At 39.5% G+C, this 24,601-nt stretch overlaps 1 protein-coding gene and 1 pseudogene across 1 annotated transcript; both read right to left on the bottom strand.

Annotated features, from left to right (window-relative positions):
• Positions 1-5,051: 5,051 nt before the first annotated feature.
• On the bottom strand, positions 5,052-5,805 carry LOC140931624 (uncharacterized; annotated as a pseudogene).
• A 2,737-nt stretch (positions 5,806-8,542) lies between these two features.
• On the bottom strand, positions 8,543-22,954 carry LOC140930589 (NACHT domain- and WD repeat-containing protein 1-like). Its single transcript, XM_073380309.1, has 12 exons — positions 22,797-22,954; positions 21,716-21,920; positions 20,345-20,898; positions 18,961-19,120; positions 17,972-18,310; positions 16,972-17,288; positions 16,385-16,560; positions 15,336-15,656; positions 14,670-15,015; positions 13,628-14,115; positions 11,889-12,714; positions 8,543-9,527 (listed from the first exon to the last, which is right to left on the bottom strand). Exons 1-12 carry the CDS (start codon positions 22,914-22,916, stop codon positions 8,694-8,696), a joined length of 4,686 nt encoding a protein of 1,561 aa, XP_073236410.1. The 5' UTR covers positions 22,917-22,954; the 3' UTR covers positions 8,543-8,693.
• Between the last annotated feature and the right edge of the window lie 1,647 nt (positions 22,955-24,601).

Below are 24,601 nucleotides of genomic sequence, written 5' to 3'. Positions count from 1 at the left end.
AATTTTTTTCATGTTATATAAAATTTATCCCCGTTTAACATAAGTAAAAACTTAGGTTAAGAAGTGTTAATCTTTTGAAAACGAAACGGCGAAAGACGATTAGGTGATATTTAGTGGAAGGAGGAGGTATTCAACACTTTCAAATTAAACTCAAATTTTGGCATTATACGACCAACAAGTTTGACTTATAGGCATGCAAACACAACATATGAAACTGTTTATTGATATAGCTATCAAACAAATTTATCTATTTAACACTGTAGCCTGAAATTACAGAAAGAAAATAGGATTTCCGGTTTGCAAAAAGGAAAATTTCGCCGGCCTTCAAGCGCACCGGAAGCGCGGAAAGAGCGCTCGTGCCAGTCCTACTCCGCATCACACATTAAATGAAGAGCGGAGCGCTCGTTTCACCGCCCAACATTTATCCGCCCTGACTCCAAGCGCTCAGCGCCCGCGCCCCAGGATTCGAAGAGAACGCTCGGTTACCAAGTGATCGACTTCTGAATCAAAACAAAGCTTTTTCCAGGCTTTTTATAATGTATTGGTCAAATCGAAGCTTCAACATCCGCCGGGCAACCTCCAGGGCATTTGACTTTTTTGAAAATTATTGTTCAAATCCCCTCCCCCCCCCATACCAGGGCCAAAACGCCGTTTAAATGCCCCACACTAGGGTCCATTCAGATGATCAAATGCCCCCACCCCGGGGACATTTCACAGGCACATAAATGACAGAAGGACGGCAGAAACGCCTTCAGTTGTCGAACAAAATCTTCATAAATACAGCAAATAATTCGCATTCAATATAGCAAAAACTGAGAAACACTGTTAGCCTATTTACTACGAACAAAAGTCTTGCGCAAAGCGGCGGAAATCGCTGCAACAAGGTCACTGAATGTTCAGCTTTTCTTCGTGTGTCATGCAACATACAAAGCTTTCTATATAAAAACAAATCCCACCTATTGAGATTACTACATCATGACCATTCCACTGACATGCATCGTCGCTCACTTTATTAATTTTACAGCTGATTTCATTGCTATGTATACACCCGGATTTTCAGACATGATTCGACGGTCATGATTCGACCTGTCATGATTCGACACTAATCACATGACCTATCGCTTCGCAGTACGTAAACGGTTGCAAAAATAATTGAGAGTTCTGCCGTGCGATCCGAAACAGTGAGGGAAAAACCTGGCTGGCAAGGAAAGCTTAGCACTAAAGGACATAAAGTGTAACGAAGCTAGAATCCGGACAAATGCGTTTTACCTGAAGAGCAAAGCTGTGTTGCCTGGAAAGGGGCGACATGATGCAGAAATTATGATAACATGTGATACCTGGAGTTCGATTGCCGAGTTCGAATGTATTTCTGTAGGCGATTTCATAATGGACGAAATATTATCAATACGGCGAAAAGCGAATTAGTCCGATGATTTATCGTTTAGTCAGTTCTTCCATGTGACAAGGTTTCGGTATTTTGCCGTTGGTGAATACCACCCGCAATTCACATGTGACAGTGATGCAAATTTTGTTAACAAGGAGGAAAATTTGTATTTCTTCAAGTTGGTAGTTTTTCGTCCTTACTTAGCTTCTGCATGGTTTAAAAATAACAGGAAAACCTGACGTTTTGCAGAAGAAATCAACAGATAAATTGATCGGTCTGCCGTTGTGAAAGAATTTGCTTGAGAGTTTGAAAGTTGTTTTGTCGACCATTGAAAAATATCACAATGTTCGGTCCTCGACCTATGACCCTAGTGAGCGCAAATAAAGAAAACCAGACATAAAAGAAAGCAACATTTGTTTTTATTGAAAAAGGGTAAAATATGATATTTCTTTAAAGTTCAAAGTAGAAGTCCAAAAAAAGTTGAGAAAAGAGCCGAAAAACTTATCGATCGAGACGTGCACACGCCCGATAACATGTATTGCGATTAGATTGCGTGACTTGTATGAGAGGCTGTTGTCTAAAAAGGGGAACAAATTATGGATCACGATCCACTTTTTCTGAATTACAATAGAAACATTCGAGCTATCATTAAAGTAACTTTCAGATTCTGTGCTTTGATTCCTGTAGGATAATCAAGGTAAAATACTGTACTGCTTGGTAACCTCTCGGTCGAATCATGACGGTCGAATCATGTCTAAAAATCAGGGTGTATACACAGCACTGAAATCAGCTGTAAAAAATACATGCGGTTGACCTCCGTTGAGCGTTTTATTGTTGTATTGAATCGCCGATATAGGTATTTTGGTATTTCATTAGGTATTTTATTACTCATATATTCAAAGCCTGAATCCAATAATAAAAATATTAGTATAGGTAATAGCATTATTTGTTGTGATATTTGGCATAAATACCACGAGTAATTTTTCAGTAATTTCACGAGCCGTTAGGCGAGTGAAATTTGAAACAATTTTGAAATATCACAAGTGGTGTTTATGCCAAATATCACGTACAAATCATGCTGTTATTTGTTTTTACTACTACCCGCAAAAGGTTTGTAATTTTCACATGTAGGTATTTCAAATTAAGCTTAAATACCACTGCTCTAAGCCAATCAAATTACAGAAATTTCTCTTGTAGTTGTATAAAAATTTAAATACTTTCAAATACGGCACAAAGCTTGTTTAAGTCCTTTCCTCGTAACCAATTGGCCACAAAGGCAGAATCTTTTCCACGAAAATCCTCTAACACCCCGTCCCCCATGATAGTTCACCACGTGCAAAGCACCCAGAGATTTCACATGAAATCGAGGGTGCAGTTCAAATTGCCCACCCCTAACGCATGGGGATCAAATTCCCCACCCCCCGGAAGACTCTGATAATCAAATTCCCTCCTCTCCGGGTTCTCACTTTCTGTTTCACGTGCGTTTCTTGTGATATGCAGATCAGCATCAGCTAACTGAAGCGTCCCTTCAATTACTTTCGTTTTTGTTTCTAAGATAATCAAAAGCGGAAGTAGCTGTACTTCCCTTTTAATTGATTTACGCGCAAAGGATATTATTGATTAAAATAGCGTAATAACTAACTGAATTTCAAGCCAGAGTTTAAAAACTCTGGCTTGAAATTCAGTTAAAACAGTTGTTTCACTGTAGACCCATGCGTGTATTGGAATTAAAATTCTAATACGCATGCATGGGTCTACAGTGAAACATCTGTTTTGTATTCCAACTAAAACTCGAACCTCTGGCTGCTATGCACAGCAACTTATACCCTTACCTTGACGTGTTCGCGGCGATCTATTGTCCGCGAGAGGAAATCTGTATGGCCGATAAGCAACTCTCCATGATCACTGACATCACCAGAACACAGAGACCGCCAGATTTGGTTTCCATCGAGAGAGAGCATCATTTTTTAAAGAGGTAAATGAAGTGTTAAATGTAAACGGATGTGAAAAGTCTGCCACGCAGGCAAGGGCTACCAGGCTAGGATCCAGGCTACCAGTGCCGGATCCAGACCTTGATATAAGGACTGGTTGGGAGGGGGGGTGATCGTTGAAGTTGCCTGATGAGTGTGTTCCTACAATTTCGGACCATACGAAACAGCACTGTCGCAATAAACGATCAATGATTACTCCTGAAGCCTGAACTCCTCTGATTATTAATAGTGAATGCTCTTCAATTAAATGCATTGAGCGCCCTACAAAATACGTTCTACCCAGAATACAAGTATATTAAATATAAACATTAAGTGGAAGCCAGCTAGTGGTCTATTATCAATGCTGCGTTCTGGCCTTCGGCCTCATGGACTATTGACTAAGAGCCCATTCCGGCTCGAGGAATAATTATTAAATATATTTTTAATGGAATGAATTTTTTTAAATCGAAATTTAGTGTCATTTTTTAATCGAAAGGAATTGTAAATAGTGCCTTGACTGAATAGTCTTTTTAAGTGGAATTTAATCGTAAATAGGATTTTATAGTTAGCCTCGTTATCAATAAAAGAATTTGGGTTATAATAATAACAACAATAATAATAATAATAATAGTAATAATAACAATAACATAGACAATTTTATTAAAAAACTATTAAAATCCTATTTACAATTAATTCGCTTAAAAAAAAGGAAAAACTATTCATGCAAAAACACTATTTACAATTTCTGTCGATTTAAAAAGCACTTAATTTAGCTTAAAAAAAAGTTAATTAAAACTAAGAAAAATTTTTTCGAATTAAAAAACATTTCATTTCAATAAAAAAAAACTGTCAACTTCTAAAATTCAAAAGTTTCTTTCAACTGCTAAAAAACAAAAAAAAAATAGTAATAATAATAATGAAATAAAAAGATATATATGAAGTAAGGAAACACATCAATAGTCCGATTTAATGGCTCCTTCAGCAACTTCGACGTCGATATCAACATTCTTAATGTCACATGGCACTCTTCTGGTCCTAGAGCCTCGAAGACAAACCAACGCAGATCTCAAGAGTGCGAATGAGGTTCTGGTTCTGATCCATGAGATGGTTTTGGCATACTGCTCCCCTTTTTTGATGGCAATCAGCTGTGCTAAACGGCTATGATACTTCAAGCACTCCTTTCCCATTCCGCCAGTTGTGGTGAAGACCAAGGGTGTAAATGTTCCATGCTCGATGTCCAGGACTCTCTCTGAGTAGAGACGCTTTTTCTCGTTCTCATGGATACGATAGATTTGTTGTGGCTCTAGGTCCCTATACGATACAGCATTAGGGTGACAGACCCTCACATCGAAGAATGCTGAACGATGTCGCTCCCAGAAACCACGCGCGTGGATATCTAACCTCGCATCCTGAGCTTTGTTAGATCCTCTGTTTAAATGTTCGCCGGAGATGTCTTGAAGTACTGGTTCGATCTCGACATCGCTACACACCATACTCAGAAATTCAACAATAACAATAATAATAATAATAATAATAATAATAATAATAATAATAATAATAATAATAATAAGGACCTTTTTATAGCGCCTATCCAGTAATAGATCTAGGCGCTTAACAAAATGAAAAAATTAGAATTAAAAATTGATTAAAATAAATATAAATTTAAATAAAACACATATAAAATCAAATAAATCTTCCTAATGACTAAAGTAAAAGTTTTTAAAAAGGTAGGTTTTAAGTTTATGCTTAAAAAGACTTAGATTCTCGCATAAGCGTATGTCGTCAGGTAGATTGTTCCAAAGTTCGGGGGCTGAGACAGAGAATGCTCTAGATCCATAGGTCTTAAGGTTAAAGCTAACAGGATTCAGACTGAGCGTAGAGGATGACCGAAGCGATCTAGAAGGTGAGTAGCGGGTGATAAGGTCTTGAATGTAGGTTGGAGATTGCTGATGGAGAGCTTTGAAGGTAAGTAGTAGAATCTTGAATTTAATTCGTTCAGAAACAGGTAGCCAGTGAAGATTGAGGGGGATAGGAATGATGTGATAATTAACACTTCCTAGACCATATAATCAGTCTGGCAGCTGCATTCTGAGCCGATTGAAGGTTTTTGATGACGTATTTAGGGACATTATATAGTAGAGAATTGCAGTTATCGAATTTGGAAGTTACAAAGGCGTGTATAAGAATTTCAGTAGTTTGCGTTGATAAGTATTTCCTTTTGCGCGAAATGGTGCAAAGATGATAAAAGGCAGATGTACAAACATTGTTTACATGGGGAAGCATTGACATAGTGCTATCTAAGATAGCGCCAATATTTCTTGCATGTGGAGAGGGCTTGATTATGTCAGTTCCAAAGCAAAGAGGGGGTAGAGATTGTTGTGGATTATTTTTTGAGAATAAGTAGAGAAGCTGGGTCTTGTCTTTGTTTAGTTTTAGTCTGTTGAAAGACATCCACTTATTAATGCCGGACAGGCATTCCTCAAAATTAATCAAAGTGATACTGTTGGTTATTTCGATGTCGTTGTTTGCAGAGAAAGAAATATACAATTAAGTGTCATTGGCGTAAAAGTGAAATTGCATTTCATGGAATCGTAGAATGTCGGCCAGTGGTGCTGCACCCTTCTACACTTCTACACCCTTCGATTAACTCAAATTGCGAGCGATTAGTAAGGTAGAAGCGAAACCATTCAAGAGCTGTGCCAGAGATAGAGTATTTAGAGTGCAATCTTGTAAGGAGGATATCGTGATTCACAGTGTCCAAGGCAGCAGACAGGTCTAACAGTAGAAGCATGACACATTGACGTTTATCAATAGCAACCAAAATTATGAACGCGCACAAGGGCGGTTTCACAACTGTCGAAAGGTTTACAGGCAGATTGTAGCGGCTCATTTAGCTGGTTAGCTTCTAAATATTTTTGAAGACGTACTGCGACGACCTTTTCAATAATTTTTGAGATCACCTTGAGGTTTGAAATTGGTCTGTAGTTTGCAAGAACTTCATGATCTAAGTTGGCTTTCTTAAGTAGTGGAGATAGAACAGCAGTTTTCAAAGAAGACGGAAAATGACGGGATTCCAGTGACAAGTTGACAATCTTCAGGATAACTGGTAAAAGTAACTCTACCTGATGTTTAGTTAATAGGGAATGATCGAGGGAGAGTTATAAAAAAGAGTGAGATAGGATAAAATGTACAAATTGACCACTTTCAGACTAATAACTCAGCGAGTTTGACTTGTGGAGAATCTAAACTTTAATAATTATTTCAATTTCCTTTTTTCACTATTTAAAAACAACTTTTGCAGCTTTTTGAAGGTTAAAGTCAAGTAAAAAATTCAAGTCCTGTCTGGCAGTACAACCGGGAATTGATATCCTTTCAAGATACCTTTAGTACCTTTCGGGACAAATAAATAAAACCGCTATCATTTAATACCGGCTATGAAAAAGTGCAACATCTTTTGGACTTACACGTAGGATTAAACTACTAATTCTAATTCTCTCTGATATCCGTTTGTGATTTAGAGGTTAAAAATATTCCTGGAAAAGTTATAGTAAATGAACATACGTTGGAAAGTGGACAGTGGAGTAATTACACTTCGGCAAGGATCCTTCGCAAATACTGAACCGTCAAGTCTTCCCTATCATCGGGACGATTATTACAAAGGTTAGCAGCGCAGCATTTGGGAGAACTATTTTTTGTTGTAGTTGTAGGGTGCGCTTCTGCCACTTTATACAATTTAATTGCCACGTAGCCCTGAGGCCTCGCTTTCATGCTTACTTCGTAGGTGTGTATACCATTATTGCCGATATTTTATTGTCTTGAGACAGCAACTGGGGGGCGTGACTTGACGGTATTTTCTCACTCAATCTTGCAAAATTCTGATGAAAGGCTCAAGATGAAAATTGCCGCTGCTTTTTAACCATGGTGCAAGGAACAGAACAAAGAGCCTCGCGCTTTTGCTATTTCCTAATACTCAGATTGCTTTAATATTTACGAAAGCATAGGAATTAATGTGTGAAAAGTTATACAATAAATTCGAACGAGAACCGTTTTTTCTGGCGCGATTGTTTCGATGCGCGAGTCCCTCTCCAGTGAATTCCCCAAAAGGGTGTAAATTCTTATTAGTTTTCCAAGGCTTTGCTTGATTCATACACCAAATTTTTCATGTGCCAAACCCAGTGGTAAAGTTTTCATACGAAATTTGGCAAATTTACTGTATGTTTATTTTTTTACTTTAAATTATTTCAAGTTTGGATTATTGATAAATAGGTATATTTTTATCGGGAGTGTTTGCTAAGGCCCAAATAGACCTTTTTACATATACGGCGGCCATATTGAATTTTTAGATTTAAAGAGTATTATGGGATGCCCAGGGGGCATCAATATTTACTCGCGCTTTTCGAGCAAAACGAGAACTTCAATGTATATTTCTCGGGAAAAAGGCGATCATGATTACATCCAAACACGGCACAACGATCTTTTTTTCGTAGTACAATCTTTTTCTAGAATAATTGGCCCGAAAAGAGCACGTAACTTTCAGTATTGATATTTCGATGCGAGTATATCGGATCGTGCTCATGCCCCCTGAGCACCCCATAATACTCGTTAAATGCAATTAATTAAATATGGCTGCCTTATCGGTAAAAAGGTCTATTCGAATAACTTTGGCTTATGAAGAGTATTGCGTCTTTCCATTTCAAGTCGTACAATAAAAGAGTTTATACGCGTCTTTAAAACAAAAAGAAAATGAACATTTAAGATGTCTAATGTTTAATAGGTCATTTCCGAGTCACTTTCCAAAACCCTAACTTTCAAATCAAGCCAAGTGCAAAATCCTTTCAATTTGAAATAAGTTCTTTTGAGTGAAAATAGACAATTTTATTCATATAGCTTCATATCAAAGGGTATACACTTACTCTCGTCTTAAAGAAAAGGCTTGGGACCCTAACTCGCAAATGGGCTCATGACAGATTCCAACATTTAAAAATAGCACATGCACTTTGATAGGTCACCGCTATTACTCTACGTCTGTTTTCCTATGACAATGGTACATGTATGAAAAATTAGTCAAGCAATGATTATCAATTTATTTATTTTTTTCCAAGAAGATGCACGATCAACTTTTTATTCATCCACAAAGGATGTTCAAGCCTTATAGTCAATTGACTGCAAAAATTCTCAACACAACGGAATATGGCATTATGATTCACAGTGGCAAAAAATTACGAAATCGTAGAAATGTTCCATATTTGTAAAACAGCTAATGTTTCTTAGTAACATAGTGGACTGGAACCGATGCATATGGTAGTATTTGTTATGTTTTGCTCATCTCTGAGAACATTTTACTCTTTAATAACCTCGTTTTTCTTGTCTCGATGGTGAAGTTTCAAGAAGTACAGATACCCCACAGCATCACCAGCGGTTAGCAAATCGCTCAGGACTGGGTGCCATGCCAACCCCCAGATTCCAGAGGCCGCGTAGAACACTTGAACCTGGTGACGAGTATTGCAATCCCAAATGCGAATGGTTTGATCTAAGGCCCCGCTCGCCAGGAACTTGTCATCAGGCGAAAAACTGACCATCCTTATCTCAGACTCGTGCCCTGCTAATGCAGAGAGCTCCTGCCAAGAACTGGTGTCCCACAAGCGAACCAACTCGTCTTTTGAACACGTGGCTAACAGCTTCTCGTTGTGAGAAAACGTGGCACAGGTCACCCAGTCAGGTTGTGTCACTGTAGTCAAGTGCTCGAGGCTGACGCTGTTCCATATTCTAGCTGAGTTGTCTATGGAACTGGTCAAGATGAAGTTCCCTAAAGGCGAGAATTCAGTGTACTGGCAGAAACGGTCGTGACCTTCCAAAATCGTAATCTTGCTTTGCGTTTCTAAATCCCAAACAATGGCGCCATTGGTAAACTCACCCACAGAGATCAACCGCTTGTCATCCGAAGAAAATCGTAGGCACCAAGGCAGCATGGACTCGCCACAGTGCAGAACGATTTTGTCCTTACCAGTTTCTCGTGACCAAATTCGAATTTTGAGCTCGTCCCCACCGCTGGCCACCTTGGTTGAGTCCCTTGAAAACGTGCAGGCCCGCACTCCACAAGAAAACGTTCTCTTCTGTTCGTGCCCCTCATAGATCAGTGAAACCTCGTTGGTCTCCATGTTCCACACGCAAACCTGCAGAGTAAAGTCAACGCATAAGAGAAGTAACGAAGTTCCGAGCAGTGAGTCTCTTTGTCAAATAGGCTTAAGAAGCGCGAGTCTAAAGGCTATTTAGTAAGACTATTATAGTCGAAAATAGCAGGCCAGGTCGGTGCAGTCACAACGAGGTTTATTTCGGAGCTCTTGCGCGCGAAGCGCGCGCAGCGGAGCACCACGGGTAAAAAAGTGTGGTAAGCTACCATCTGGGAAAATTTGGTAATCACGTGAACGTACACCGACCGACCGACCGCCCGACCGTCCGCACCACGGGCATACCAATGCAAAATAATTCAATCAACAGGTATGGCAACCCAAATGCAACTCAAGGTTTTATTTGGAAAAAAATCGCATGGCCGCCCGGACTTTAAGAAAGAAAAACCAACAACAAAGTCGTATCTTTTTCGACGTTATTTTTGATGTTTATACTCGCGTGGATACCAGAGAAAGAGCTAGAGCGCGTGATTGAAAAGAAAAGAAACGAATTTTGTAGGAAGAAAAACATGAAAATTCAAAGCGGTTGTGAGACAATGAGAAATGCTAGCGGCCAGCTAGGTGAAAATGAGCGGCAGTGAAAAATATAAGCGAACATGAACACAGAAGACAAAATATTGGGTTAAGCACATACATGTACGACAATTCCTCCATAAAAATAGTGTTTAACTAGAAAGTTTGATGTTTTAGTCCTCAAAAACAGCGTTGCAGTTGTGCAAAACAACGGCAAAGAAAGACAAAAAGCGTGTTGTGTGTTTTTTTGCTAATTAGAAAAAAAAGTGTGCTGGACGTGCAATTTGTTTTTTTGCTAATTAGATCTATTGATCTTGATGCCATTTTCATTTGCCCTCCCCGTTTAGCATTACAGGATTTAATTTTTTTGTTGTTTGCAAGTATTATTAACCAGAGCTTCGCTTTTAGCCCTGGCTAAATCTATATATTACCATTAATTAGGACTGTCCACCCAAATTAGTATATTCCTGAATGGTGTCATCTTGTTTCGCAAAGCTTTGCCAAATAAATAGAGTCAAAAGGAGCTTCGACAAGGAAACACTAGAGTTGTTAATAACATCATTAGTCTTTAGCAAGATGCTTTACTGCTCATCTGTATGGTCTAATACTACACTCCAGAATATAAACAGATTACAATCTATTCAGAATTTTGCCAGCAAGATCGTAACAAACTCTAGGAAGTTTGACCACGTAACACCTTTACTTCGAGAGCTAAACTGGCTTCCTGTTAAAGAACAATTATTCTATAGACTCCGTTTTGACCTTTAAATGTCAGAACGATCTTGCGCCTCAATACTTAACGAGCAAGTTTACCAAGCGCTCAAATATACATACTCGTAACACTCGTACACGGAACTCTTTGCAGATTCCGCCATACAGAACGGCTATAGGCCAGCGCACATTTTCCTACAGAGGGGCCTACATATGGAATAACTTGCATAATGAACTTAGGCAAAGTGCCTCATTGGCATCTTTCAAGCGCGCCCTGAAAGACACACTATTGAGGCAGACATTTCCTTCATAAGCTTTAGATTTTAGTAGAATACCATCATAAATTTTGATTTCGAGTTTTTATTGTCATTTTTGCTTTTATAAATTGGGAATAGTTTGTAAATAGTTCCTGAAAAACCTCACGATGATGTTACTATTAAAGTTATTAAATGGAAATGAAACTTTTCCCTTTTTAGCGGGAAACAGTCTGCAATACCCAGCAACTATAAAGATTTCGTGACGACCTGGACTATGGAAAGTAACATTTGTGTTGTCGGCCTGAAAATGCTATGGCTTGAGGTCAACATGGCTCGTTTAAGGAATATTATCAGAATATCAGTTGCATTTGAACCGATTATCCCACTTCCGACTCGACGTCTGTAAGCTATAGCTAGACACAGTCTACCATCGCAGATAGACTAAGTATGATCTATTCTTCTCAGACCTAGCCTGAATCACTAGAAAGATAATTAACTATACTCAGGGATAAGCTAAATGTTTAACTAAATTCTTCATCTACAGCTGCAGTCAATAGATTTTTTCGAGTTTTTAACCTGAGCTCTAACCTTGTTAATTCAAACTGACAGTTCAAAACGGTTAATAAGATAGTAAACCGAAACTCAAGATAAAATTTTAATCCTATAGGATAACGCCCTTACAAGCGCTCTATTGATTTAGGATGTAATGAGTTTGCTAATGGGTTTATAACAACGACTACTCTAGAATGCAGCCAGAATGATTGATAATGCTTGTCTAAAATACCCTCTAGTAAGGATGCATTTGAAAAGAATTGAGTTACTTTTACTCAAGAATGAGGTTGTCGTGACAACTACTAACTCTTACCTTGAAGTCATCGGAGGCAGAAGCCAACCATTTCCCATCATCAGAGTACGCGACGCTCCAACAGCGTTCAGAATGGAAACGTGCCTCCCGTAACTTTTCCGCCGCCGTTGCGTCCCAGACACGAACAGTTTTGTCGCGAGCCGCCGACGCTAGCCGAGTCCCATCGCCATTAAACGCGACATCCAGCACCCAGTCGGAGTGGCCGCCCAGCAAAGCTAGGGTCCTGGAACTGCTGCTGACGCTTTCATCACTTGTGTCATCAAATGTTGCATCAAACAGAGTGACAGTGTGATGGGCCGAAGATCCTGCAGCTAATCGCGTGCCGTGATCAGTTTCGACGAAAGCGACCGTCGAGACGTCATTTGGGAGATTAAAAGTACAAATTCTCATTCCTGTCGTTACATCCCACAAGATGACGTCACTATCGACGCACGCGGAAGCGAGGTACTTTCCATCAGGAGAGAAGCATACCGACCAAATAAGGGATTTGTAGTCGAGTTCTTCATGGCCTTCTAAAGAGTCTTTAATGGGGAAATTAGGGTTATCGTCTCGCTGGTGTCCTTGCAAGGTCCGTTTGATGGACATGTTTCTGAGGTCCCATATGAAGAGCTCCAGTTGATCTCCACATGAAGCAACAACTGACTCATCCAGCGGAGACCAAGCGCACGACATTGGGAAGCTTTTGTGGCCCAGGAGCGTTCCTAGATGCTCTCCAGTGTTTACATCCCATATTTTGAGGCTCTTGTCTTTGGAAGCAGACAGCAACTTATCTCCGTCTTTCCAAAAGGCAAGGCATGTCACTCGATCTTCATGTCCCTGGATGATCCTTATAACATTCACCAGAAATTACAATTAATAAGTACGTGTGTATAACTTTAGTTTGAAGTATTCTGCCACATTCACAAAATGTTATTGCGAAGAAATTATACGCAAACAGCCCAAGTTTTTCCAACTGCGTTTCAAATAATTATGAACACATTCTGCCCCCCGTTTTTTGAAAGCGACGGCCGCGAAGCTCAAAGAAATCAATGTTTAATGAGTGCCGTTTTAAAATCAGATGAAATCTTATTTTTGCATCCTTAACTTTCTTCTTCTAAATATTTTTTGTTTAATATCAAACATTCGACAAAATATTTCCTCACATTATCAAACACCTCGAGGTTTCGAATGAACAAATTTTTCGAAACTGATTTCACTATAAAAATGAACGTCAAAAAGAACGACCTTTTAGTTTCATAGCGTTAACTTTCTTTTATCATTCACGCTGTGGTTTTCTTGTAATGATGCTGTTTAAATATTTTAGAGTTTTAAGTCAGTATCCCACTGAGCCTTTTCACAATTTTGTATAAGCACTTGCTAATTTTTTACTTCTGAACTTGAGAATGACCATAGAACTGTCAAAACGTCGTTCTTTTTTAACCTTAATTATTGTAATGAAACCACGAGGTCAAAATAATCCACTGCACGTCATATTTTTAACTTTCTTTTCAGTTTTTGACCTTGTGAATCACTGACGCATTTTTAACTGCGTGACTCGGTTCTCTAATCTCTGCTAGTCTTCTTCGGTCTCCTACGCGAGACAGATAAATCATCAAAACAGTGGCGCTAGAAGGTGCATTAAATCTATTTTCTTTTCTGATATAAGATTTTGAGACTATAATAATAGTCAGCATTGAGTTAATGCCTATATGAGGGAAGCCAGGAAAGGTAGAAAACTGGCTGATTTGCACAATACTAACTTCAAACACTCATTGGCTGGAAATCTCCATAGTCGAATGGTCTTATCAGCAGAAGCAGACGCCACCACGTTGCCATCTGGCGACAGTCTCACACATGTTACAGGTCCTTGATGATCCTCAAGCTGGGCATGCAACTCCCCTGTTTGACTGTCCCAAACACGGATGGTCCCATCGGCTGATCCAGACAACAACGTCCTGTTGTCTTTTGCAAAGCACGTTGAAAGAACGCTTTTTGAGTGACCACTGAGTTCAAGCTCAAAGGCTTCTGGAACTTGAGGCTTGTTCATCCACTCGACCCACCCCTCTGGTGTGGGGATGTTGTCAGGGTCTGACTGGTCAAACGTTTGGCGCATGCGCTGGGCTTGTTGTGCAACCCATTGGTGTTGGGGATATGTTGCAGCTTGTTGGTATGTCAGGATTGGTGTTCTACTCAAGATGTGGATTTCACTGCGGAGAAATCCCAAAATGTCCTGAAGATCTTTAACGATCTGTAAACAAAAGCGTTTGGAAGTATGCGTAAGATCCTTGGAAAACAAAGCGCTGCACAAAAAAACATTTTGTGAAATGTCTTACTATAACGGAGCTATCTTTTCTACCGCTCTTTCGCAAGGACACGACAACCAATAGAGGCAGTTGAATTGAGATTCCAACGTGATACCGTTAATCAGACAACACACAGAAGCTGATCCGTACAAAGATGGAGGGCTGAGAGAACAGTTTCTCCCACTAACAAAGCCAACAATACTTTGGATCGAAACTCACAAACAATGATGAAGGTCCTTGATGTAACAATCACAAAACAACAGACTACAGTGTTAATTTGCTAATTAACAACTTTTATATTGCTCATAATACCCCTTGTTTAGTAAACAGATTGCATTATGAGCTACGTGAAAATGGTAGCCATAAGAGGTTCTAGTCAGTACTTTAACATCTCCTGATGAATATGACCACTACTCAGTCTAAAAGTCGCGATAAATAGCAAAGTGACTCTCGGCCACTATCGATGGTAAAAATATTCTCAAAGTTTATCTAATCTCACCTCATTGTCAGAGTGTTCATCAACCGCACAACTCACAGCTCTGGTAGCCTCTGCCAGAAGCTCATATCCCATTCCTGCCATGCACTTAGCTTGAACAAATCTCAAATCTCCCAGAGTACTTCGCAGCCTTTCAAAGTCACGCGACTCAAGCAAAGCGACTGGTAGTCTGTCTAGTTTTCTCAGGTTAAGAGCTACCGTGGAGTATGCGTGAGGCTGGGCAGGGATTTTACGCTCGTTTCTATATTTCTTGTGGTACTCCCCAGAAAAGTAGTCAGCGATGCTGTTGTGTGTTTCTTTGTGACGAAACCCTTTTAAGTATTTCTCTTTTGCGACCTCTATGAACTGTCTACAAACAGACCCGGATTAAAAAGTTGTCAATAGGTGCAAGGGGAATGTCTTTGAGAAACTTAATTGGATCAGTTTGCTGAAACTTTTAAAACCTCGTTTCTCTATTTAAATTGGAAGCATATGTAGCCCTAAAATTCTGTATTTCTCAAAAATTACCTTTTAGTTGATCAACCTTATGGCCCCAGGTTTGGCCCTGACATTTGACAGAAGGTAATTACCATTTTGAAAATGTTTAGTACACCGATGGAAGTTCAAAAGTAAGGTCGTAAATGGGCATTATTCCTTTCAGTAGTCTTAGTACATAAGACACAGCAATACCTGTGAAATAGTGCCAGCAGTGACACTCCAAAGGCTCCCCTTTCTACTAAGAAAGGACCTAAGTCGTGTTTCAGACGAGCCAGTAGTAGGGGTGGTAAGCGGCGCTTCGGTGGCTCGTGCCAAACCAACACGTCCTTGAGAAGTTCTTCGTCACAGCTCAGTATGTTGAGAACATCGTCTGAATTCATCCCATCCGTCGCGGCAGCAAGCAGACCTAGGACTCTTGACACAAGCATTTTGCCGTGATACTTTTCGAGGTCTTCATATAGAGAGTATATCATCCCAATAACGTCAGCCTCAAGAACGATATCAGCGGCATCTCTGGAATTAAAGCAAATGCAAGTTAAGTTGCCAGCAGAGTGTTGAAGGTTATTCCTTATTTGCGCTGGTATTGCCTAGTATTGCATTTCTTCATTTCATTGCATTGATTGGTTAAAACGATCTTAATGCTACTTTTTAATTAATTAGGAATAAAATACCGAACAAGTCATGATTTGCTGGCAGGTATTTATCTGTTCCTTTTTGGAGATCTGATTAGTCCAGTAATTTGCGATAGCCTTTAAACCTGAGAGCCAGTACCAATTCTAAGTTGAATTTGTGTTTTTGTGTGATTGCAAGAGTAAAGGAGAAAACCAACTACACCTGATAATTAAAGTATTTTGATGATCCCTTCACTTCTTACCAATTATGTTTACTGCGAATTTTACTTAATGATCTCTCTTTATCGAATAGCTAGTTTAAATACAAGAGCTAAAGTGTTGCAATAATGCGCTGTACAAGCAGGATTTTGTCACTTTTACAACGGGAGGTCTGTTCTTTCATTCTGTGTTCCCTCTTGTAATGTTAAAGGCGTTGCTCAAATGTTAGTTGTAAAACTAGGACGAGGACGAAGGAGAACAAATTTAAAAGGGACTGATTATACGGCTACGCTTTAAAATAGCACGGCCCCTCCCCTCAAACAAAATTGGGCATTCTGTTTAAAGGGAGGGCACGGCTGTACACAGGGTATATTATTACTGATAGCTGTAACTTGATTGAGAAGCTCTTACTTGTATGAAGGCCACGATCGACACTTGTTAAAGAGGAGGTGTAAATACAGAGGTAGTGGACATCTGTCGAAGGCTTCTAAGACAAGCGCCCGCTGTTTGGGGGTCAGCGTCCTGTTGACTGCTTGAAGCCATGCGTCTAGAATGACAGGTCCATCACGCTTGTCGAGACGTGCCACCTAAATTCACAATGAATATAATGCAATTTGTATTTTATGGATAATAAAGTTATCCGTTGTACAATAAATATCAGATTACTGGAAATTATTTTTTCCCACAATCTGTAGTCTTATAAGACTTTGCTGAGTGAACTTCTCATCAAGAACAGAGACAAAGAGAGGTGGGAAAATGTAACGACAAAACAACTGACGTACCATGTCGAGGATTTAAAGATTGCAATTGCTTTAAAGAAGTTTATAAAGAGCAAATTATGTTAACCGGGCTGACAAATAAATTGTGTGTTCCCACACAACGTCTTACTGATAAAGAAAGAAAATAAAAAAAACCTCAATCATTTGCATAATTCACTTGAAACAACGTTTTACCTTTCATCACAGTCGTAACAACTGATTTTACCTACTTTCATTTACCTGTAAAAATTGTCCAGCTGGGATTCCAAACGCCTTTAATCGCTGCATACAGCCACCCTCCTCTGGCAGAGTAGATATTATCATGTGCACATGCGGAGGTAACTTACGCGGAAGCCATTCTAAGAAGCGCCTCGCGCCGTCCTCATCAGTTAACTGATCTAAAGAGTCGATCACTATGCACAGCGGTCTTTCCTCCGTCGCATGTTTCAGAAATTTAGGGAAGGCCTCACACAATGTTTTGTAATCTTCTGGGACGTCTTCACTGATGCTGTAAACGAGTTTTATTTGTTTACAGAAACTCTCCGTGAGAGTTCTACCTGAAATAGTATAAGGAATCGTAATCAGCTAATTCTTTACGATTTAATACGCAGAAACGATCAAACTGTAGGATCTAGCAGCGCCTATTTGATCGAGCCTCAGTTCGCTTGTGGCCACCCTTATTTATGTAGCTTCGCGAGAGGTTAGCAGGAGACATTGGACACTTCCCTTCTAATCAAGGAGTAGTATTTCTTGGTGTTAGAGAAACTACTGTTGAATAACTATTTTGTGGTGTGGGTACTTTTGATTTTATATTACGTCAATTGGTGATTGCATGCCTCCGAACGCCAAGAAATAGCCTGTACACAGATACCCTGTTTTCTCTTCAAACTCCGTCGAGGGAGCGTGTTAGAATTGTATTGTAATTTGTTTACCCACGAAGCACTAAGGAGTTCTTATGAACTCGTTGAAACGTGTCCGTGCGTTCCAGATCGAATTGGTAGTTTGGTGGTGTTGGTTTTTGAGCAGAGGGGAAAACCGGAGTAACCGGAGAAAAACCTCTCGGAGCAAGGGAGAGAACCAACAACAAACTCAACCCACATATAGCATCGACGCCGGCATTTGAACGCGGGCCACATTAGTGGGAGGCGAGTGCGGGGGATTTATTGACTGCCAGCGAAAGGGGGTAGGGGTGGTGAAGATGAATAGAGAATGGAAAATAGGTGTACAATGACTATCTTACCGGTAGATGAGTCTGGTGTTGTTCCACAAAACCGATACATGACTGCGAGATTTCTCTCTTTGCTCTTTGTTTGTGTTTCCATGACAATCTTGGACATCAGCGACGTCTTTCCAACTCCTGACTCACCATAGATCACTAAGGGCATCATGGGATCAGGGCCGCTAAGGTATTTGTCAACGGCGTGTAAAATATCTGCGCGACCCTGGAACGAGTGCGTATGATCACGGCAGAAGAGTGCGTGACGAGTGACCTCTTCCATGACTGGATTGGAAGGACCGAGATTTTGCAGCACTTCATGAACGCGTGACGTTAAGAGTTCTCTAGTACGGTTGCACATTTCTATAGAGATTGAAATTTAAAAAGACATCTTTGAATTAACGCTTTTGTTCTGTAGACGTACTCATGATATATTTTTAAGGTGTATTGAAAGCCGGGGGTAGTCCCTTGTATACTTGTCCGTAAAGCACCAAAGGATATAGTTTGGGGCATTAATAGGGTAAAATTGGCTATAGAATTTTGGCAGATTTGGAGTGAACTGGATAAGGTTTGGTGCTGTTCACAAGAAAGGGTCGAGAATTGAACCTTTTTTTTTCAGTCAAAGTTGGAAAAATCTAATATCTTGATTTTGTTTGAAAAAGGAAAAAGATTCAAGGAAGCTCACCGCACAACCTCAACTAAATTATTCACCCCCAACCCCTTGTTCAAAGCGAATATTTCAAGCCTTGTAAAAATTTTTAATTTACCGTGACAAAAGTGCAGTGCTACAGAAGAAAAACTGAAACTTCTTCCAGTGAATTGAACTACTGTTCAATATGACACTCGACACTTCTAGGGTGGGGCACATGCTGCAAGTTGAAATTGCGAGCAATATTGCACCGTGATTGGCCCTCCTGGTCCTTATTATTAGAGCTTCAATATTGCGCGCAATATTGCACCCGCGTCGGCCGTTGTGGTCTTTAATGATTTTCCTTACTGTTAGAACTTCTGACCTTTGATGTAATCTCCATGTTGACCTTTATGAAGTCCTTCGTGATGCCATCGTAAGTTAGTAAACTTAAGTACCCGACCAACTTCCAGCGAAGATGGAATGCGACGTTCTTTCAGCTCCGAAAGCAGTGCAAGGCATTCTGGGTCTTTTCCTCCAACCTCCTAAGAAGAATAAAGTCAGCAACTATCTTAGTTTATATTATTTACCCTTCCCACACGGACTGTAGGAATTTTTCACTAAAAAGTGTCCTACTACAGTTAAAAAAATAGGAATAGGACGCTTTTTGAACATTTCTTTGCAGTCGCACGACTTCGACGTGAAACGTTCTAATTTCACGTTTTTATGGAGTTTGTAAACACAAGACAACGATTTTCTTTATATGTTTCTAAAATTAGATACAGATCCTTAAAATTTAACTTCAGATAAGATGGTCAACAAGAGTCAAATTGAACGATATAGAATAAGAGCGATGAACGGTTTGTGACAGCGTGAATGCACTTTTTTCTTAAGTGACGTTCTCGATGCCATCTCTGTCCTGGTTGCTTAAGCTCTCTTATTATCCAGGGTCGGTGACAAAATTTTACGCAAAATTGAGTATCCAGCTCATGAGCGCTTAACATGTTGTTGAGCAAAAATGCCTAGAAGTAGAACTGCTATAAGCGCACTAGGGGAAGAAATGGAAAAAAAAACTATCGAGGTGGCGTGGCCGAGCGGTTAGAGCGCTAGACTTGCAATTCGGGGGTCCCGTCAGTTCTAGTCCTGCTCTAACCGCTAGCTGGATTTGTTCACGGTAGTCCCGAGTTCAAATCCTCGGCCGTGCTTGTAAACCCGGTCAGCTGGTTTGCCTCCTATAAATACCGCCGAGGGTAAATAACGGAATGATTATTATCAACATTATTACTATTATGACAGGCCTGCTGAAATAGGCTCATTTCGATGTATTGAAATTCATTATACTTGGCTCCAATGCTTGGGAAATAAAACTAAAAAATGAGCCTTGAGGTTCAGGGATGAATGACTCATTCATTGTTTCATTCTCGCAAGTTTCCGTGCTAAGTATGAATTTTAATATATCTTCTCAAACTCATTAATAACTCATAAAGAAAATAGAAAGGAAATTAAAGTTTAACGAGTGTTTGGAAATCAGATGATATACTGCTCATTTTTGCATCGTAAGTGTCTCATTCTAAATTATTTTGTTGAGGAGTAATATCAAGCATTCGACACAGTGTTTCATCACCAGATGAAACACCTCGAAGAACGTCAAAAATACTCCGCTGCGCGTCGTATTTTCAACTTTCTTCTCGGTTTTTCATCTGGTGATGAAACACTGCGTCTCATGCTTGATATATTACGTCAATATTGAGATTGATTTATGGCCCTACCTGTATGTTAACGAAATTTCTCGCCTCTTTATCCTCTTCATTAATTTGATCAAACCTTCGATCAATAACAAGGGAACGTTCGCTTGCCTCGGGATCTGTAACCACGCCTCTTTCAACTTCCAGTTGAGTCACGGAGACAGTGTATTTTTGCTTCTCTTCTTCCTTCAAACCAGCCTTCTCTGCCGCTGACCGCAAATGACTCCAGATCCTCTTCTCGACTTTGCCCCAGTCCGCCCAAGCCTTTGACATCTCGTCTTTGTTTGCTGAGTGGATGGGAAACTGCGTTGAGATTGGCTGCAACAAATAACAAGGCGGAACCGAGTTGTCGTCACGAAGATACCAACGAGTAATCAGTTCGCGGTCTGATTGGTCAATCAGCTGAAGAAGCGCTTCAAATTCGTCAGCTTCGACTGACGGGGGAAGTGGTCTCCATCCATATTTGTCGCCTATTAGGGCAATAAAAGCGATACCAATTGATGTCTCCTGGCAACGTTTGATTTCTTCCATGCAGATATTTACAACACGGTGATCATCCACGGACTCTTGACGAACCCCTGGTAGATGAAATAAAAAATAAAACTCAAATAGATTACTGAACTTAACACAGCTCCCTGTAGTGTGATCAGTGAACTTTTATACGCAACAGGACGGGAGAGGAAAGAGGACAGCAAACCTAACTTGTGACACAAGCGTGACAGTATTTTCTTTTTTGAAATATAAACTTTACGCCAAACTTCACTTTCCTTTGAACAGATGTTTTGCAAAGGCCAGGAAACATTAATTTTAAGCGAGGACCACGACATAACAGGCAGGTAATAGCCCTGTCACGTTTGTCACATACATCGTAAAGCGTTTTGCCGTGACTATAAAACGGTGTTTCAGCGGCTACTTCCGTAACGACAGGTTAATTCTTGAGACTGTGTTACTGAAACTGATTGGAAACTACTTGTTTCCGGTGCTTTAACGTCTGAAGCTTCTCCAGCTCAGAGTTTTAAAATTAATTTTCAAAGGCGTTTTTTGGTAGTAGCAGAAAAACAACTGTTTTGTTCGTTTTGGGTGTTCAAATGGAAAAAAAGGGCCGCCGAAGAAATACATTCCCATCACCTCATCATCTAAATGAAAAAATAAATAATAATAATAATAATAACTAAAAGAAGAAAAGATAAGAACTTATCAAGAGAAGACTTTTTTGTAAGGTTGTTACTTGTTCTGCTTTTGTCAAAAAACCTCCAACTTCAGGCAATTTAACGCCAAGCTACCAATTATGGCTCCCCTGCTCACTAATTTCCCTTTCGAAACCTTCAAGAAAACTACATTTCTTCACAAAATAAAATACATACTAAAGCTATAAGAGATACTGTTCTGTCTTACCCCATCGCAGGTCTACTACTTCAAAGGCAATACCATGTTGCTGACAAAGCTCCCGAATTGGTTCAAACACTTCCTCCATGAGTTCATTTCTCTCCACCCTTGTATCTGTAAAGGTTGAACTTAGAAAGATCCGGACAGTTTTTTGCACTAGTCTTGGATCCATGATATCGGGGAGAAGCTCTGTGGGGCTTGGGGTCTGCTGGGCCTGTCGGAGAAAAAAATTACCAGAAAAAATATGCGGTAAAGATGCCATAGAGGTTTAGCTCAGAATGAAAGGAAAGGAGGTTTTGGTAGTGAAATAAAAAAAAGGGTTATAGAAATATCTATTTCATCAAAAGCGAAATATTTTGAAAGCATTTATTTCGTTTTATAAATGTCTGAAATTACAGGAAATGTTCCGGTGATCTGATACACTTTTTGTTTCCGTTTGGTAACTCTACCTCCTCCAGTTGACCTGCAGCTTACTACTTTTAGGCAAGAGCCATAATGGGATTATGGCTGTTGTTTTAGGAAAAAGAGTAGCCACTTTGATGTGTCAGAGTGAATGGTCAAAACTAAAAGCCGGTTGTTCAGATCAGGGCATAGACGACGTAAATTTTCGTTTTCCTCGCCTTTTTGTTCTGGATAGATAAAGCAAGGATTAGACATAGAGCCTGTCAAAGTGGAGTTTGGTATTGTTATTGCTATTGTTGTAGTGAGATAATCGAAAAACATTTCTGTCGATTAGCATATCATGGTCCATTGGGTATAATGTCAATAGCCGGCTATTTCTTATTTTAGGCTAGTATACTTTGACTCCAAATTAAGTTTATTCCTTAAGCAAGATTCAAAGGTTACTTCCTATTTTCAATCAACCAAAAGCGCAAGAATTTCGCACAATTTTCCACAATTTTCGCGAAAGTAAAGTTTACCAAAATAACGTAATGAATAATTGAATTTCAAGCCAAATTTTAGAGTTCAATTTCAGTTCAATGGGTCTACAGTGAAAAACCTTGTAGTAATTTGTATCCTAACTAAAACTCGTCCTGCGAAGTGAACGCGATTGCTTTTGGCTGCTATGGATAGCAACTTACATCCTTACCTCAACGTCTTCATCGTGATCTTTTGTCCGCGAGAGAACATCTGTATGGCCGATAAGCAAAGCTTCTTGATCACTAGAATACAGAAACTGTAAGATTTGATTTCGATCGAGAGAAAGCATTATTTTTCAAGGAGGTAACTTAAGTGATGAAGACTTGTTTGTTGTTTCTGTCCAAGTTTCTACTAAGCCCGAGGGACTGGGAGGCACCTGAGTGTTACGTCACGCATCAATCGGATCGATTTTCGTTTTTAGCATTCGTAATTGTATTTGTTCAAACCAAATCCTCTTTCCAAACACAAAAACTGTCTTTTCTCTTATGCTCAATCAGATATTTTTCTTCAATAAAGTATTTCATAGTACTGAATTCCGGGATAATTTTCTCGAAGCATAACATTTTAGTAAGGTAGATTGTCAATCTTTCTCCTTTCTTTGTGTTTGATTCCGAGATTCAAATAGTATGGTAGAGGGGATTTTTAGAGCTGCTCCCACCAGGCACAGCTATCGGTGGTGCTGATGAAAATCGAGTACTGTACAAATTGTGGGCTTTGTTTATGACTAATTTATGTGATCGAATAAAGCAAGTTTACAAAGCGTAAATCAATTCCCTGATGACTACGTCTGATCTAAATGCTCTTCTTTCCCTCGTGAAGTTAGCGGAATAGCTGATAATCTCAGTTAAGTCTTGAGAAAGAATAATAATGGACAAGGTTTGCCTTCGATTAATCCTCAGGTAATTAGCTAGTGAAGTTTTTTTTTTTTAAAGAACCATTATTGCGAGTTGCTCTTGCACGCAGCACAGTAGAAGTTTTAACTCCCAGCACAAAAGATCTCTTTCTCTCAGCGAGGAAATCATATATCTGTAATTATCCTCTGCATAAAAAAGTACGTAAACGTATTTTTGAACCAGCTGATTAAAGTTTTTTTCGAGCTGCAGAGTTACACGTGCAGTCGTTCATGTTCGTAGCAGGCAAGCTTCAGTCAGGGCTGAATGAATGGTTTACAGTTAAGTTATTTTCCTCTTTATAAGTTGATAAGTTGTTCATTAATGTGTAGTTATTAAAACTTACCTCTTTGCCTTTGCTTTATTCCTGGGTGTATTAGGAAATTTAAAGCTATTTTTGCTAGCTTTGACACAAGAAGAACCCATTTTATCGAGCAAAATTTATTGATTGGAACAATCCATTTGAACCATATATTAATTCATATCAAGACCTACGTAAACGGAAAAAACCTCTAAGAACAAAAGATTCCCTATGGGAAAAGTTTTTGCTTTTGCATAAATTAATAAACCTGAGTTAATAGAATAATTAACGACAATACTCATTCACACGAGCGAGTTTTTGTAGACAATTAGGCCACCTCAAGTAAAACTTATGAGTGGAAGTGCAGTTGTAGTTAATTTTTTCATCTCAGGTAATTTTTGTTTCTAGTTCTTTTTTTGGGAGGGGTGGGGGCTATGGTAATGTAAGATCATAAAGTTGAAACAAAAGAAAAATAAAAAAAAAAACTTGAGAGAAAAATAAAGTGCACCAGAAGCAAACTTTTCTTAGGGGAGCGACGAAAAAGGAACCTCTTTCTCCCTAAAAAGAAGGAAAACGGGGTCTCGCTGCTAAAGAACAGTTCGTTTGCAGCCGCAGTTCGGGCCTGAATAAGCTGACTGGAATAAAGGATAAAACTGGGAACGGAGAGAGGAGGGCGAACACGGGCAACGGGAAAAGGAAAAATGGGAACAAAGAGGTGAATTGGAAATGAAGTTACTGACAGGGCTAGAATTCAAGTTAATTTTTGTTCTGTTGTTCATTTTC

The sequence above is a fragment of the Porites lutea genome, chromosome 3, assembly GCF_958299795.1.
Source record: "Porites lutea chromosome 3, jaPorLute2.1, whole genome shotgun sequence".
Classification (NCBI taxonomy): domain Eukaryota; kingdom Metazoa; phylum Cnidaria; class Anthozoa; order Scleractinia; family Poritidae; genus Porites; species Porites lutea.
This window is presented reverse-complemented; position numbering and strand designations above follow the sequence as displayed.

What these genes read in the sequence shown, in the direction of transcription:
- LOC140930589 (XM_073380309.1), bottom strand. Translation starts at nt 22,916, where the DNA reads ATGCTTTCTCTCGATCGAAATCAAATCTTACAGTTTCTGTATTCTAGT. An exon ending in AGTAGTAGACCTGCGATGGG is followed by an intron (nt 20,899 to 21,715) that starts GTAAGACAGAAC and finishes TTCATCTACCAG; the next exon opens with GGGTTCGTCAAGAGTCCGTG. An exon ending in CTGCTGGCACTATTTCACAG is followed by an intron (nt 15,016 to 15,335) that starts GTATTGCTGTGT and finishes GTCTGTTTGTAG; the next exon opens with ACAGTTCATAGAGGTCGCAA.